At 39.5% G+C, this 18084-nt stretch overlaps 1 protein-coding gene across 11 annotated transcripts in view; it reads left to right on the top strand.

The window, feature by feature from the left end:
• The window catches only part of HDAC9 (histone deacetylase 9), a 479210-nt gene that overhangs the window by 242912 nt on the left and 218214 nt on the right, over positions 1 to 18084 (top strand). For 8 of the 11 annotated variants that reach the window (XM_014937804.1, XM_014937802.1, XM_014937807.1 and 5 more), the window contains 3 exons: positions 562 to 688; positions 2630 to 2751; positions 17367 to 17498. In XM_014937804.1, coding sequence (XP_014793290.1) covers positions 562 to 688; positions 2630 to 2751; positions 17367 to 17498 — 381 coding nt within the window. The remainder of the gene's footprint in view (positions 1 to 561; positions 689 to 2629; positions 2752 to 17366; positions 17499 to 18084) is intronic. The other 3 variants (XM_014937801.1, XM_014937799.1, XM_014937809.1) reach the window with 1 other exon arrangement.

Raw genomic sequence — 18084 nt, 5'->3', positions numbered from 1 at the left:
GACTCATGTTTCAGGCTGTGGTCCATCTTCCAGACATTACAGATACAGGCTCTTAAATGGCTCTTGAAAAAAAGACTCATTGCTGGCTCTTTCTGCCGTGTTCTGCTCATAACCAAGAGCAGAATCAGTGCTCAGAGGACAGTTTTGCTGTGCTATTACTATGACTTTACTAAAGGAAAAAACATTCTTCACCACAAACTCAAAGTGACCTTTTGTCACTGTCTTTTTAGTTCTATCCTTGGTTTTGTATTTGGGAATTATTAGGAAATAATTTAAATTCTTTAGGTACATCTGGCCCTGGATAAATGGCCTCATCTGCTGTTGAAATATTCCTTATGACTTCACTGGATTTCTGGGTTATTGCCAACTTCAGACTTCTACAGACAAACATTTAATCTGAATGTTATCTCATTTTGACTGATTTCCACCGGTATTTTTTATGGTTCGCAACACTTCCAGCAGCAAGACACAGGCTCTTCTTTGTGTTTTGATTTTTGTTGTCTTTAAAAATGTAATTTTTTTAAAGTGCAGATAAGATATGTTTAATTCTGTTTGTCTTAGGGGCAGTGGCCAGTACAGAAGTGAAGCAGAAACTTCAAGAGTTCCTCTTGAGTAAATCGGCAACAAAAGACTCTCCAGCAAATGGGAAGAATCATTCCATGAGCCGCCACCCTAAGCTCTGGTACACGTATGTTCAGTATTAAACTGTTTCCTTGCCTTGTCGAGGTATTTACTAAAACTTGCCAGAATGCTTCTCCAGCAGGGACATTGGGAATATCCCTCCAGAATAAGATAGAAGTTCAACCAAGAAGTTAGCAAAAAGCCAGAAGTTTAATATTTCTGTTTAAATTGAAGAGTACTCGATGGTCAGTGATGAGATGGGAGCTGTGCAGAACAAGATGGTGTCAGGCATTTCCATAAAACTTTTATTTCAACTGCTTCATCTCTTGATACTGTCACAACTTTTCCAGCTTCACCTGTCGTATTTCCAAGCGTCTTCAATTCTTGCACTAAGAACATCTTTGTGATTGATTTACTTAGTTTTTGAATCAATCACAAAACTTGCTTGTTTTTGAAGAGACGCTATTTTCCAGCGAAGCTTGGGTGGTATAACTAACTCGCAAGGATTTGGGGAAGGATAGTGATCATTTAACTTTTCTTACCCTGATGGATTTCAGTATCCCAAACTGCATATTCTAATGATGCCCTGGCCTTGGATGCAACTGATTTTGTCAAGTCATATACTAAGTGTATTAATGCTTTAAGACTTTATGGTTTTTACCCTTTTTTTTAACTAATGAATTCCTATTTCACTTCCATATTATGAGAGACACATAATCCAACAAAATGAACTCTGGATGCATTTCTGAAAGATTTCAATGTTATCCCCAAATTGACCTTCAACAGGACAAACAGAAATGCACGTAATATATTAGGTTTTCATGTAGTACTTGTTCTTTTACTGAAAAGCATTACAGAAGGCCTGCTCTTGGAGTTTCCATTCTGAGCTAATTAGAGCATTGTGGTAACATGATTTAATATGTAGTTACATTGTTTCAGGTGGAGATTATTTTTTTTTCCCCCAAACACTGTGTAAAATTCTCTTGAGTATGTAAGATTTCTGGACTAAGAATCCAAGCTGAGTTCTGAGTCTTCAGATGAATGGGAAGGAGGGAGCTCTGCAGAGGGATCTGTACTCCTGAGCCAGGGAAAGTGGTGCTTCCTCTCATGGTAGTGCCCCTTTTGCCAGAGATGTGGTACTGATTAACCACCTTACATTGGAAAGATAGGGACAGACTCCCTAAAAGGGCACGTAAAATTATGCTTAGATAAAGACAAAGTCTGAAAGTTTTCCTCCTTTCCCTCTGTCCTCCTTTAACTAGAAAAATCAAGCAAATAAAAAAAAAAACAAACAAAACCCGCCCCTGTCTCTGGGCCAAATGATGCAATTTCTTTGCAATTTGGAGTTTCCGTGTTCAGAAAGATCTGCCCACACTCTTTCTTTCATCCAGCAGTTATCAGAGAGCACTCTGCAGCTTTGGAGCTTCACTGCTGATGCGAGGGCTACGTGCTGCAGGGTGGTGTGCTCGCAGAACGTACAGGCTGAACTTAAACACAAGGCTTTGTCAGCCTTGTCCACTAAATAGTTTGTTATTTTTTTTTTTTTCAACAGATAACAATAACTCAGTATATCTGGTTAGTTTTATACAAGCCCCCCTGCCCTGAACATCCCCCACATTTTGGTGGAAGAGGCTGGATCAATGTACATCTATTTGTATGTAATAAACAAGACTGAAATGGCTTTTGCTGTGCCTCAGCTGGTTCATATTAAAACGCAGCAATCTAAAGTGGTCAGTTCCCCAAACTGGTGACAGATCCTGTCTGAAGGTCAACGTGACTCTTATCCTATGTGACTTTTATAATGAGTGCAAAAAGCGCGTTCTGGGGAATCCCGAGGAGTTCCATAACTTACTGTAAAAGTGAAATTGGTTACATGAGCCTGTGGTTTGTGCACACTTAGAGGAACAAGAACATAAACACAGCTGAGACATGTGTACCACATGTGTAGATAGTTACTGCTGGTCACCTCAGTGACTGCTAATTTGTGACCTCTCTGTGCCTGCTGCAGGGCTGCCCACCATACCTCACTGGATCAAAGCTCTCCACCCCTGAGCGGGGCCTCGCCACCCTACAAATACACTTTGCCAGGAGCACAGGATGCCAAGGATGATTTTCCACTCCGTAAAACGGGTGAGTTAGCGCCGTTTATTCCAACCCCTTTCACCCAACAGTTCTCCCACCCTTTATTTTAACCAGGCTGTCCATCAGCAAGGCGTGTACCATAATCCACAAAGCCCATTCAGGATAATACCATGGGTAAGCTCAAAGGTCCTGGCAGCATCTTTACAAGGTCGGACTGACCACATGGTATCAAGAGTTGGTGTTTCCCAATGCTATCAGCCAGTATAAGCTTCAGTCCCGATAAATTCAGTTTCTAAACAGACCAGCATTTCAGGGATCTTTCATGGTATTATTTTCTTTGTCTCAGTATTACTTCTGGGTTTAATGGCTCGCTCGCTTTTGCATGGTAGATACGGTATCTGTCTTCAGAGGGTGTGCTGCCTTTAGACAATGCTTTTCAGGACATTTTGAGGAGAATTCATGGAAAGAGGAGGAATTGGATTAATATGATCTTTTGTGTCATTGGTTGCCAAAGTTTGTATACCTATGTGGATACACGTGCATACACACACACATTTGTGTGGGCTTTTTACACACAGGAATGTGTAATATTGTTCAAGAAAAAGTTCGTTTGAAGGATTTAGGATGTTTCAGAGGATTTAGCAACTGAACCTTTTGTCTTGACAGCAGGTGAACTGTAGACCTGCCTTTTTCTGCGCCATAAAGCAAGCTAGAAGGGTGGTGGTGGAGTCCATGTGGCTGTTGCCTCAGGTCCTTGGTGCAGTGACCGGTATCCAGGAATGCAGGGAGACCCTAAGAGGAGGGGGGAAAAAAAAGAAAAGAAAACATTAGATCGCTTATTGCATGAGTCTGCTGTTGAGTGATATAGTTACATTCAGAGAGAAAGTCTGACCCCCTACTGTGCTTAACAGCCTTTGAATGTGATTTAGCCACTGGGAGATTGAAAACTCACTGCAAAACTGGTACTGACTTGAAAAGAAGTGGCATTTGGAACCAGAATATGCTCAGAAAGAAAATCCAGTCTGTATCTAATACTTTGAGGCAGACTCTCTAAGCTCATAGTATATCCCCAAATATTTTCAAAGGACTGGAAGCATGAAAAGCAAAATGCTAATTTATTCTAGCTGAATTACTCTTTGTACAATATGGTGGCAATATAACAAGATTCTATAAAATCTTGTTTAGGCTATTCAGTCACAATAAGCCCTTATGTGGTTCTCTGCTTAATACCACTATACGATGTGTATTTTCTGTGCCAACAGAATATACATTTTCATTTTTTAAACAAAAGGATATACTCCACGTCTTCTAAATGCTGTGAATTCATCTACATGTTTTTGAAATGCAAGTTTTAATTTTTCTTCCGTGTTTATATATCCTAAATGTTATGATTGATATTTATGATGTGTCAGACTGTTGATCTGTAAAACAAAACATTTTCAAACATTGTAACAGTAAAGTTCTCGTGCAGCTGCTAATACTTTTATATCTCTGTGGGGGTTTCAAAATATTCCTTAATTCAATTCCCATTGTCTGCATAAGAGGACCATAATATAATTAAATCCAGATGTTTTCTATATGTTATTCCAAATATTTGGGCATGCAATGCATCAGTTCCAAAATTGAAGAAAGGACATGATGACTCTCTGAAAAGATATCTACAGAATAAATAGACAAATACTAATATAATCATTATTATAGCCGTTTCTATGACATTTACATAGTGATCCTGATAAGCAAATATAAATGGAGTGTATAGCATGGTGTATGTTAGTGAGGGAGTGTACTTGATAGCTCTCCACGTCCGTGAAAATAGCAACTGTTAAATACTGTGTTTACACGTCCAGTCTCTCCGTACGCTGGAGTTGTTTAATTCCAGCCTTCAGCAACATCCCCACAAAGGTTCCAATGATTGTTCATCAGGTTGAGGGTAAAAGCAACAGGAACCAGATCGACACAAGTCAAATGACCCCAAACTGATCTGGATGGTTATAGGGCCATCCTCCAGGCAGAGGGGACATTGTGGAGCCTGTGTCATCCTCATGGGACCTTACTAGACAAAGATGTCCCATGAACACTCATGTATATGGATAGGCTGTAAGCCTGCAGAAATCTGACCTTTGCCATGAGGGGTGAACCTCTTTTCCTTTCCTTGAGGCTACGAACACTTATTGCCACTGGCTCCCGGTAAACCCTCTGTGGTGCTGAACCTGCATGAAGCCAGCAATTCATATGAAAGCCAATCTCACATTCCTTGCAGCCGTAAGAAAGGAATACCTGTTGTGGGCTTTAAGCACAGATTTGTTTTGCTTCTCAATTTTATTTTCCATTTTCATAATATAAATACAGAGGTGTCTTTCTTTTCTCCAACCTTAATGTAATACTCCTGGGAGATAATTCTGATTGAATTGGCTACTCTAAGATCAGATTTAGTGGGCAGCAAAGCTGAATGATTCTCTCCTGACATCCTAATGTGTTTCTCCGTTCTAAGGGAACCCCAAGTGTCACATGGGCGTTGTAAATCATGAGTCTTGCTTGCTCAGTTTCTTGTTCTGCAATCTATTTAACCTTTGCTTAATTAGTCCTGAAGTGGCGCCTCCTTAAAATGAACTCTTTTTCATCTTTTAAAAAATGAATTCAGAGAGACTACAGTAAAGATATTATGAAGATATTCTGGGCAACTTTTCCTCTTCGAGCATCTAGTATGATGGGCTGTACAGATAAGCAGAGACACACTTAGGAGTCTTGCTGCTGGTGTGTTTAGGGTTAGGTACCAGAGTGAACGTCCTGTGATAACATCCTCTAACGTGACTGTGGTTACTTAATAACTCTCCCGGCCGTGTGGATTGTTCCTTTCCGCACGAGACGCAGCAGAACTTGTCAGCAGTAGCTTCACACAGCTTAGCTGGATGGAGGGTTGGGACTGTCCGAGGGGCCAGAGGCCGGGATGTGCAGCTCTTTGCACAGCTGCCTTCAGATGCTCTGCGTTGACAGACTTTCAAAAGAGCAGAGCAAGGGGAGCTATTGCTTCACTGGACAGATAAATATACCGTAAGGAGAAGCTACGCATCTGTAGCTGAGAGTAGAATTTATCCTAAACGACTTAAGATCAAATTTTAAAAATGCCTACAACTTTCACCATGGATACCAGTCGTAACGTGTGTTTCCTGCAAAGCACCCAAAAGCCCGAGCAGCGCATGCCTCATTAACTTTCAATGAGACTAATGCGTCTAAATTACCCAGAGAGGTTTGAAAATTCCTCCCCGTTACTGAACGCTTCTGAAATTCATACTGACTGGTGTAAGAGCTCTGGTGGGAGCTGGGCGCTTTTGAGAACCCGATCATATAATACGGGGAACTTTTGATTGCTGATCTCCATAATTCTATGTCTATCTAGCCTGGAAAATATTATCTGCTTGATGAGTTTGCTGTAAAACTAACGAAAACGTAGCAAAGCCCATGGGTTTGGTAGGATAGAAGTTATTTGCAAAGAAAGTTTTTTTGATTTTTTTTTTACCTTGTTGAAATAAATGCGAAAGTTCTGGCAAGTGGCCATAACATTTGCATTTTCTTCAATCTGTAACATTTCATTTTCTATGTGCAATTGTTGATGCAAACCAGCAAATGCCAGTAAATTCCAATAAAATTTAGGTCTCTAATCAAAGCTGCATGCTTTTTTAAAATGTTGCTATAGATGGAATTTCTGCATTTCTCCTCATGTTTTAGCTTTTGCTGGAAGAAATTCCTGGGGACACCAGCATATCAAGTATAAACTCTTTTTTCTTTCCTGAGTTTAGCACAATCATGGCAGAACGGGAATGTCCATCAATATTTCTATTTATTTTGGGTTTATGCCAGTTGGATCTTTCATTCCTGATGGAATTGCAAGCTTATGACTTGCATTTTGCTTATGGATCAGAAGATTACTCACAATAGTACTATTTGAGAAGAACTTTGTAGCTTGCTTTCCAAAAAAATGCTCAATGGAAATACAGGGGTGTTTTTTCTAAATAGCAAATAGTGCAAGGTTCTTGCTTGGAGGGGGGGAAATTATGTAATTTCATACAGGAAAAAAAAAAAAGGGGGAGCTGAAGGATTGTTTAATATCGTGATGAAAGAGAAGAAGGCTGTGCTGCACAGTCATGAAAATCACTTTGTAAAAAAACATATTAAGTTAACCTGATTAGGCAGGAGAATAACAGCACAGCTCTTGTGTAACGAGAGCGAAAGATTCCTGAATGAGAACTCAGCAGATGTAATTTTTTTTCAAAAAAGAAATTAATTAGAATATTTCCTTTCCATTATTCTTTCTGCACTTAGTGACTCAGTAATTTACTGGAGCAGTTGAAACTGAGAAGAAAAACATTTCATGTGTGAAAGTTTTTCTTCCTTTCCCTTTCATGCCACCAAATTCCATTTCTGTTTGCATTTTCTAGGAAAACACTCTCCTGTGAAGTAACAGTATATGAAAAAGCTGGATTTCTTTTGGATTTCAGTTTAAAAAAAAAAGGCTCACAAACCCTTAATTACCGTCTGCCAAAATGAAGAAGTCAAGCTCAGTAGAGAGAAGCATTGTTTTTCTCTGAGTTTATGAGCAAGCACTTTGTTTATTAAAGCAGGAAAACAAGGCAAACATGAGATGATTTTCCTCATTTTATCACATTTTTCAGGAATTCTAAGCATCCCTACTTAGGACTCTCCAAGTCCTTGTTTTCTTGAGCTAATGAACAGTCTTGACAAATTTGGATTTGGTGATTAGCCCAAAGGAAATCGCTGGTGCTTATGGCAGAGTGGGAAAAGAAAAAAAAAAATGAAAGAAGGCAAAAAAAAGGATATCTTGATTCCCATCTGGGTTACTGTGCTGGGCTGCAGTCATCTCGGGTCCATCAGGGTTCTGCAGCCTCCTAAGCTGGGGCTGAGGAGGGATGCCCTGTCACTCTAATTTAACTCAAGTTAGAGGGGGAAATGTTTATAAGATAGCTTAAAACTAAATAAAAATGAATGCTAGGGCAGGCTTAATGACACTGTCAGAGAGAAAAGAACTTGTGTAGGTATGCTTTGGTATTGTGAAAGGTGCTAAGGCCTGCACCAGAATTCAACAGGAGTCATCAGCAGGATGAATCCCATAAAGACCATCACTGCAAGATTGTTCCTCTAATATATTTTATTTAACACTTACATTTAATTGCAGGAAGTGAAGGTGTTACGTGTGGGTGATTCTTGCTCAGTTTCAAGATGACCTGGATAAAGATTTTTCACTGTCTTTCTTCTGTTTTAGCAAAAATCCTACTATTTGTATACACATCACTTTGTCTCTTACCAGTAATTACTCTGCTGTGCTTGATTCTGAACCTTCTTGATGGCTAGACTAATTACACAATCTTGGTCTAAATACTATTTTAGTTCTTCTTTTACTGCCCAATGCCCATAGCCAAAATTGAATTACAAAGTTCTGTTTCATGTGGTTGCATAAAGTTTTTTTCACACAAACTGTGTATGTTTTCAGAAACGTTTTATAAAATAGTATTAACGAGGAACTTGTATAACTTTTTGATAAACAGGTAATCAGATACTAGAAACCTTTTTGACTTTTGAACCTAAAGAAAACAGCTTAAATAGTAAGCAGGGACCAGTCCTAAAATCTAAATCACTTTAAGAGCATAATGTCCATTAAAAATGAAGTTGAATGGTTTTAATGGGCATTTCAAAGCATATTCCCTCTGGATAAATAAGTCACAAAATATTGCATATAAAATCTGAGACTCTTTGAAGTCATTAGAAACTGTCCTGTTTGATTTCAGTGGGACTGAAACAGTTCTTCCACTGTATCTAGGGCAGGGAGAGTTGAAAACTTTTAGAAAAGTAAACAAGAACATCTAAAAGATGGCAAAAAGAGAAAAACCGAGAGAGAAGTGAAAAGTGGAAATCACATGGTATCAAATAATCCAAAATAGAAGACGTTGGTTAGTAAAGATTGCACTTCTCCAAACTCCTGCAAAACATAGTTTCACTGAAAAATCTGTTCAAACCCACAACTCTAATTAAGGGTTTTAGCTGCCAAATAACATGTTCTGGCTAAAGCCAAGTAAGCATTACAGAGCCATTCATGAACAACGGCAGAAGCTTTGTACTTTGCTTTTGATTTTCTCATGGGAAAGTAATATAAATGAGAGTGATACCTCCCTGTTGGCTTTAACTGTTAGAAATGCAAAGCATGCTGAAATTGTACATAATTCTCTTCCAAAGGAAAGGAAATAGCATTTCAGTGCTTTTCCTCAGTGTCTCGTTGAGTTATGGTGGTGCACAATTATTCCTGTTAAATTACTCTACCAGATGGAAGCTTACATTGTATATTTAGCTAATTAAGTTGTAGGGGACTGGAATTATATCCCAGAGCATAAAGAGCCTATCTAAAAGTAAACTTGGTTTAATTCAGTTTTGTTGTGAAGGTGCAGTGGCAAGGTCTAATTAAGACTTTAAACAGGTGGGGGTTTTCTCCTCACTTCACTTAACGTGGAGAGATCCCTTCACAAAGTCAGCCTTGCCTACAGAAGTTAGACAAACAGGTTTTGAAAGTCCAAACAATTTGTGGGCCAATTTTATCTTCATTTGTCTTCAGTGGAGCTGAAATGCCTTCCTACTCTAGGGCTGAATTTGGCCCGTAGTTCCCAACTGCTAGGAAAACAAGATGTGCTGTGTTTTGGTTGCTTTTGTTTCCTTGGCATCCTGTAGTCTCTGTTGCCTTTGGACAACTCTAAGGAGTACGTTTCAGCAATCTAGACCTGCCCAGCTCTTGTCTACTGATGACATTGATGTGATGTTAAACTGGGGGGGGGAAGGTGATGGTCTTTCATCATGAATTTCTGAAGGTCGATGAAATACTAGATTATACTTTTTGCCTGCCATCAGTGAGTTATCACTGCTGGATATCTTCCTAGATTGAGATCTGTGGGATTTAATCACCTTATTAACTAATTCCTTCTTGTACGGGGCTTGGGGAACAACATAATCGAGAGCATGATTATTCTATAAAACGTAAATCATGTGTCTAGGGGTCAAATTGTGACCCTGCAAAAGCCTTGACTTTTGGGGCTAGGGGATTATCTCTGGCACTTCTTCACTGAGGAACATAATTTTTCTTGTGCAAAAGTAGTGATTCAATGGATGTTGGAGGAGAATTTAGGCTGAAGAGTGGGATTAGTTATATTTGCAGAAAGTATGGTATTATATTCCCATTATTTCTTCCCAGGTAGACTGGTGTATATGGTCAGAAGTGGGGGTGAGAATAACCAGTGGAGACCTAACCAGAAGGCCTGTCAGTCATGCGTATCTAAATTTGGTTATTAACATTCAAATGAGGGATGTCCTCTATTAAATGGCCCATTTCAACTTCTTCTTTCTCCTCTGCACGTCCTGAGAACTCAGATGTGATTTGGCTTCCGTGAGTGGAAAAAATTTACAGAATTTAAAGATGTGCAGGGAAGGGGAGAATTAATCTTAAAATATCCTTTTTCTTTTGTTCTATGTTTAAGACAATATCGTATTATTTGCTTTTTAATCCACTATTTATTATTGCGAAAGGATATAAATTTACATGGAAGAAGATTAAGATGGATCTGACAGCAATAATATGTCATGGTTTCAACAGACTTGACATGTAATGAGGACCCAAGGAGCCCAGTGAAACCATGTCCTCCTCGTTGTAACCACTATATATCCCAGTTGGTGCAAATGCAAGGAGATGCTGTTTCTGTGCCAAGGAATAGAAATTAAGGATTCTATCAAGAAACCTGTTCTTTTGCCTCATAGGTTACATGCAGATAATAGCAGGAAATATATCACATTGGTCATCCTTCAATGAAAAATATCAAGACCTCTAATTCTGGCTAAATGCAGGCAGTACTCTAAGTAATTCCTACACCTAACTCAATAAATCATTCCTAGAAAGATAATACTTGGGTGGATTCATAAGGACTGCAGTGAATAATAAGGAAAAGTTAGTTATTCAAAATGTCTTCAGGGAATATTTCATTTTTTAACCATCTTTAGGAAATCAATGAAAAATTGCTAATCTTGTTAAATTGGCTTCCTTAGCCTGAAGAGAGCTGAAGGGCTGAGAGATCCCCCCTAATCTAATTAGCTCTTTTACCATGTGTTTCACTAAACCTGTTTTTTTATTTAGGGAATGGATATTTACCTTAGTCTGAATAAATAAAGCGTTCTACCTTTTACAAAAGTAAAATAAAGCAAAGGACTAAAGGGTTTCACATATGACCAGCACTGCCCCTGAAGCAAATGGTTGTACAGGAAACAGTTTCAGTATATGCTGAAAACACATGAGGTGATGCAAGCCAGAAAAACAAAGTGTCTCCATCCTGTACCGCTCTCTCTGGCGCTCCCGCCTCGGTGGGACCACCCAGCGGTCAGGTCCATGTAGTTCTTGGAAGAGCTTTAGAGGGCATGCGTAAATGGCTTTCAGTCTCATGAATCTAATTTAAAACTCTTTCAGAAATGGCATTTTAAATCACCAGGACTTTAGAGGTCATCGAACCTACGCAATTCTACTACATGCTGGTGTCTCCCAGTCTGTCAGCCAGTGGGGAGGATGTCCACGTGTTCGTTGTCCACCATTGTCTTGTATCGGGGTGTGGGCTTCTGCAGCAAATGTCGGTCAGTCACGTATTTGCTCCTCTTGTCTGGGCCTGATATATTCAGCTGCATGAAGGTGGCTGAAACAGTCTGTGGCTGCCTACAGGAAGCCGGAGCAGAAGTCAGAAGCTCCATGCAGAGCACAGCCTATTTACATGTCTGCAAGAACCACGTGTGGCAGAGGAAAGGCTGTGAGACCATCAGGTCTCTCAGAAGGACAGACTCATTCACAGGTCTCCATGAACTGGCTCAGAAAGCTGGAGTTTTGGTCCCTGACCTGTGTTCTCAGCCTCTCTAGCTTTCTGCCTGGCTTTGGTTGCGTTCATAATTTTGGAGAGGAAGCCCAGATTATCTTCTCATTTATTCTTTCTGATAGGGGTAACAAAGGGGTATCTTGTGCCTTTCATTCTGCATACATCACTGAGGGGGAAACTGGAAAATTTGTCCCTAGCCCACTACCCTCAGACTGGCTTCCTAGGAATCTTAGATATATCTCTTTTGGCTATTTTGGTTAGTGCAGTAGTAAGGTGGGATTTGATTTCCCCCTTTACCTCCAGGTCCTGGCATGGCACAGACAGGCTGCTTTGTTCCTTATGTGTATTACTATGATGACTGGGAGCCCATGGCATGGACCAGGAACCTGTTGCACTATGGAGTGAAACCAACAAAATGGGGATCTCTTCACAGTGTGCTTTCTCCCATTCTGCTTCTCTTCCTTCAGGGGAAATCCCCACAGAGATCTTAAAGATATCTCGTGATCTGCATTGAGTATCTTCTTGAAAATGCTAAGTTCCCAGAGTACTAGAAAGAAACTTGACAAAGGATGAGCCACTGGTATGCTCACAATACCACTGTCACACTAACCACTACCATCTCATTATTTTCTCTTGTACCTCTGATGGTCTCTACCCATACATCATAGCTTTATCCTAGAACTTTGACTTTAAGCTATGACAGGCCTGGACTGTTGTGGTTGTGTGTTGTAAAGCACATTATTATCTCTGCACAGGTCTCTAGTACAATAATATAAAAAATAACAACTTACGTGGGGTGAAAAAAGGAAAAGGATTCCTTGGCTATGTATTCCTTTCTGATACTAGTCAGATATAAGGCAGGAAGAAAGCAGTTAATAACTCCTGCACGGAGTACAGCATAGAATATATTCAAATTTGTATAATATATGACCCTTCACAGCCTAAAAAAAAATGACAGCAAATGAAATAGAGAATACCAGTGAAGATTTACTTGAAGATCATGAAGTCTTTGTTTTTAATTGTCTCTGTAGACTTAAATCCGCTAGAGAAGTCCAAGTTATTGTTCCGAAATGATCTTAGTGATAAGAGCTGGTGCCTGGGCAATAGGGAACAATTTATCTTTCTCAAGTAAGACGTGAATTTTGCTGCTGTTGCTCGTGCTGTTGTTTGGAATCCTTGTAGCCAAATTTAGCATCATTTACCTCGACTGCCCCACAGCTTTTCTGAGCCAGCCTGCCAGGGAGGAAAAGGAAATGCTTTCACTTCAGAGCCTTTCGAAGTCTGGACAAAAGCTCACTTTCTGTTCTTCAGGTTTCCTATATATGGCTTTAGCCCCGAGATGAGGACCTGCTCGCTGTGCACCGTCTCCCATCCCCCATTTCCTGCCTGGCTTCATTAAATGCTGATTTGGAGTTGGCACACACTCTTCTGATACAAAAGTAGTACTGTGTTCCAGGACCCATCAGAAAGTAGTGCCTTATTATCTTTTACATTCCCTTCATATATATGTCCTCTCCCCATGCGTAGAAAGGATTTTTATCCCTTCTTAAATATCTCTGTGTGTTTAATAAAAAGGAACAGTGAAGCAAAGCCCTGTCGAAAAACCCTCAGCTCATTTGGGAGCAATCTGGCCCCAGGCTATATTCTTTAATGCTAGTATCTGCAAATTGCTAATATTAAGCAAAGTGGAGTACAGGACATAACGAATTTGCCAAATCACTTTCCTACCTCTCATGCTTGTGCTTCAGTATTGTGTTTCTCAGGAGAGAATAGTTTTCTTTCACCTGAGCAACGATGGTTGTTGTGATGAAATTAATGTGTATATAGAAGCCTGCATATTTTCCATTTTTAACAGTAAACTTTCTTCTTTTCTGCTACATGAAGCCACCATAAAAGATGAGAAGAATCATTGAGATGCTGCCTTTTTTCTTCGCCTAGAACCAAAATTCTCAGTTCTGTAGAGATAATTACAAGTCACGCCAAGGAATTAGTTAACCAGTCCTTGGGCTGCTTGTTATATCTTCTGTTGTTTAAACTAATGCTTTCTATATCTTTCATACCTGTTTCCCACTTAGAGTCATTTAAAGAGTGGTACAAATTCACTATTACCAGCGTTAAAAATGATAAAGAAATAAGCCAAGTAATAGCAATGAGACTGAACAAGCAGTATTACTGTAACATCTCATTATTCCAAATTATGCTGCAGTTACATAAACAAAGTCATTTTCAGGCTAGTCTTTCCTGAAATCCACTCAAGTGAATTGCTCAAATTGGTATTAACTGATTCCCATCAAGATCAATGAGGTGGGCTTTGATGGCCTTCAGAGAAAATAGCTGTGTCTTTTTGTTTTCTTTGCAACAAAACACTCTCAAATAATATATTTTCCCTTTCTCCAAGTGGGAACTGATTGTTACTCATTCCAAAGTGCTAGATGTAGTACAAGTGCAAAGATTTGTGGAGCAAAAAGGCTGTTAGTTACCAATTAGACCAATATCAGATGCAAACTGGTTCTTAGCAGGGTTTTTGATGAATAGCCCAACCTACCAGCTGGCTGCCATGAAAACATGCCGTCCTGTTTTCCTCATCTGCCACACTCCTGGCCATGTGTTCTTGCTTTTCTCTTGTCTCTGGTATTCTGGCTCCTTGATGAGATGATTCTGCCCACTGTAGGTGCAGGCATCTAACCCAGCAAAGCCCACCTCATTCAGCAGCTCCATGGCTTTAGAGAGGCCCCGTTTCTTCAGGAAGGTGAGATACAGGATGGGTCCTATATGGGGTAGAATTAATCTGGTGTGAAGTCCTGGATCCCAGTGGGATGCTTGGTGTATAGAAGGTTACCCACGTGCATTAATTATCTTGCTGAGTCAGTGTCTTGGTTTGTGGTTGAATTGCCACATAAGGCAATAGACTGCATGGAGGTATTTCAATTATTTTGTGGTATTAATGGAGCAAAAAAAAAGGTTAATTCTTAGGGGCTTGCATCTGCACATGAAGCTACTCTGCAGCAAGCTGGTGAGTAAATGTTCAGCCTCAGATATTATTTGGCACTGGCTCCCCATGTGACACTTCTTTTCCACATGGAGAAGCCTTTGAGTGTTGAACACGGTCAACTTCAGCAGCAGATTAATTAAGCTGCACAAAGGTGGTAATAATGTGCAGCAGAAATGCTTCCAGGGCAGCTAATGCAAAACAGTTATTCTGAGCATTATCCCTCTATAGACCACTTCTAAGAAGCACTAAAGTATTGAACCAAATACTCATTTGAAACATAAGGTAGATTAAGGCTTTTCAAGGGCCTTGCAAATACTAGGACAACAATTTAATTAAAAAAAATAAAGAGTGTGAAAAATTTATTTTCACTTTTAGCTCACTTGTTTGCATTTCAGAATTTAAAGAACTAAAATAGTTTCTAAATAATCTCATGTATGTGCGTTGGAGCAGTCTGCGTGTATATGTATACATATACATTTATAACTTTAATCCACAGCTCAATCCTTGAAGCTTAAAGCACTTAATTTTGCCTTTTTAACTATGAGAAGACAGTTGACAGTTGCAGATGTGTTATTCCTGCCTTCCTGTAGGAGTGCACTGACGCACATGGGATTGCTGTTGTGATCCATACTTGTTGCAGACAACAGTAATTTGGCTTCATCTTCAGTGGGGCAGGACCATACAGTGACCTTTACAGTCACACACCAGATCAATGCCTCAGCCACAAACGAGTTTAAAAAAAACACTTAGCAGTTCTGCGTTTTGTCCATGGGAGCAAACATCCTCAAATTATTTAAATTTGGGTATTTAGTGCACTGAAACTGGAATTCTTATTGCCAGCCATTGAGTCCTAGCTGGTACCATGCTAGGAGCTGGCAGTGTCTCATGGGAGATGTTCAAGAAAGCTAGTATTTGAAGCAAACACTCCTCGAACCTTGGCTTTGTTTTTTATTGGGAGATTTATTTTATAACTTATAAAGCACACCTCTCCATGCCTTTTCATTTTAAAATTGATTTTTTCCATTTAGAAATGATCTTCATCTTTCACGCAAGGGGTATCTTCTCAGATGGCTCATAAATTCAGACATTGACATCAAAGTCTGCATTCTCTGCTTGTATGATTGATTCAGATGCAGAATATGATGGGAATGTGGTAAAAATAGAAAGGCAATCGCTGTGACTGAGCATGAAACATTCACATTGAAGTGAAGTATTTCTCCAGTGAGTGTTGCAGAGGATTAGTCTGTCACGGGTGTGAAAATACTATCCTGAATTTTAAGAGTATGGAATAGTATACATCGAAATAACCATAAGTGCAGAAGGAGTGAGCACCTTTTCTTCCAAATGTCATCGTACCTAGATGAGATCTGAGGTGAAAGTAATCTTAGCCCATTGTTATTTTTGATATTTTCAGGCTTTATTTTTTTTATATTTTCACTAAAACCAGTGGTCTTAATAATAGTAGTAACTAATAAAAAGTAAATTTCTTGTTAATATTGTTATTGTTAAGGATTTCCAGTGTTTTTCTGGACTGTGTATCTCGGTCTGAGATGCACTCAAGGCACTGCAGGTTACAGCAGCTCTCTGGCAGAGGTGAAGCCCCTTCGCTCCCATTTCTGATGTCCCCATCCCTGAGGGAACAAGGGGGACAGCAGGAGACAGACCTGCCATGTTACGTGCTGGGCAGGGACTGGAATTGGAAGTGTAGGATTGAGTTCCTGCCCCAAAGCGACAAAGGGTATAATGCTGAATTGAATGAAAATTTCATTTATTTTGTTTTTCTGCTGACTCTTGCTCCTTCTTTGAGACTGGACTTAGGTTTGTGCATAGGAGAGAGAACCGATCCCAGTTTCCAGCTCTCTGTTTTGAGGTATTGCTCAGCCAAGCCTCAGTTCCAGAAAGGGAAATATAAACAAATTCTATTCCACAATTATCTTTCACTAGCTCTTAGCAGTCTCTTTGATAGAGGGTTTACTTAGAAGAACAGATAAATGAGTACATGAAACATTTTATCGTGCTAAAAATATCACAGAATAAAAGCACAGCAGAGCTTCATCTCTGGCCTTCATATGAAAAGACTGTGTCCATTTAGGAAACAAAGGTGGAACTTGCCCAAGGTGCATTAAATATAATCCTAGGTTTTCTGGGAATCAATCCTACTTCTTCGTTTTCAGAGCATATATTTTTCTGTGTAAATGTTCCTAGGACACTGTCATAAATCTAGTTGTTTGGTGTGTTACTCAGAAAACATTGAAGTTCTGGGCCTAAAATTGCTGACCAAGAAATGTTCTGCCAGCAAGGCTTGTCATAATTTATATTTCTAAGAGAAATCAAAAGGCACCAGTGGAGGCTTCTCTCTATTTCTGTCATCAGACCATAATCCAATTATAAGGTTCCAAGTTCCAAGCAGTGTTTCCATCCAAGTATTCACCTACAAGAGAGATAAAAATGATGTAGAATAAAAGTTGCATTCATCTCTAATTAATACTTAGGACAGTAACAAAAATTAATGGCTATCTACAGAGTTGAAATAGGATGAAAAAAATACTGGGATCCAAAATTTTTCCTCTCTCTTCCACTCTTTCCTTGTCTCCAGTCTGAACTGGAGTTTTGTGAGGAGCATCAAGATGGCTGGGAAGGATTGGGCAGTAAAATCTGCCTCCAGACCCTCCTTGGATCAGATGAGGTCCTACAGGGAAAGTCAGTGGTGTCTGACAAAAAGCAGTAATTTGATTTGTAATCATTTATTTTCTTCTCTTCATTTCCAGCTTCAGAGCCCAATTTGAAGGTACGTTCACGGTTAAAACAGAAGGTGACAGAGAGGAGAAGCAGTCCTTTACTCAGGAGGAAGGATGGGAATGTTGTCAGTTCATTCAAGAAGCGACTTTTCGAGGTGACAGGTAATTAAGAATGGAGAAATTCTGTATCACCTTCGACTGCTCACAGAATAGTAGTAGTGTTTTGAAATTTAAACTGTTTGCTAAACAAAAGGGTTTATGTTTTTTTTTTAATCCTGCTGAAAAGAAAACCATATTAAATAAATGGTTGTGCATAATTAGCTTGTCATCCATAGCTTTCTACCACTTATTAAAAAGTCATTGTTAATTTGAAAACCTTGCTTTCAAACCAGCTTGGAAACCAGTACTTTACAACAGCAAGTACAAGAACAAAGAAATGGTGGACTTTTGGTGGCAAGGGACATGAAAGGGGAAAACAAGAATAGTCTCTTCCCTTAATTTGTGTATTTTGTACATGGACAACATTCTGGGCCTTGCATCTCCCACTTCCCATCTCCCATGGGAAATGCAGATGCGAATAGCTGGCACACAAACACCTATCTGGTAACCAAGGACATTTTAGAAGCTTGTATTTGGCCCTATCCCTCTGGTTTCTCTTGTTTGAAAATGCCAAGATTAGTTGATTTTGATGGAAGGGCTCAATAAGCTGTTCTTTTGAGAAGGAAGAGTTGAAAGGTTTAACTATTCT

The sequence above is a fragment of the Calidris pugnax genome, unplaced genomic scaffold (assembly GCF_001431845.1).
Source record: "Calidris pugnax isolate Ruff unplaced genomic scaffold, ASM143184v1 scaffold11, whole genome shotgun sequence".
NCBI lineage: Eukaryota > Metazoa > Chordata > Aves > Charadriiformes > Scolopacidae > Calidris > Calidris pugnax.
The sequence above is the reverse complement of the archived record's forward strand: the minus strand, read 5'-3'. Positions and strand labels throughout refer to the sequence as shown.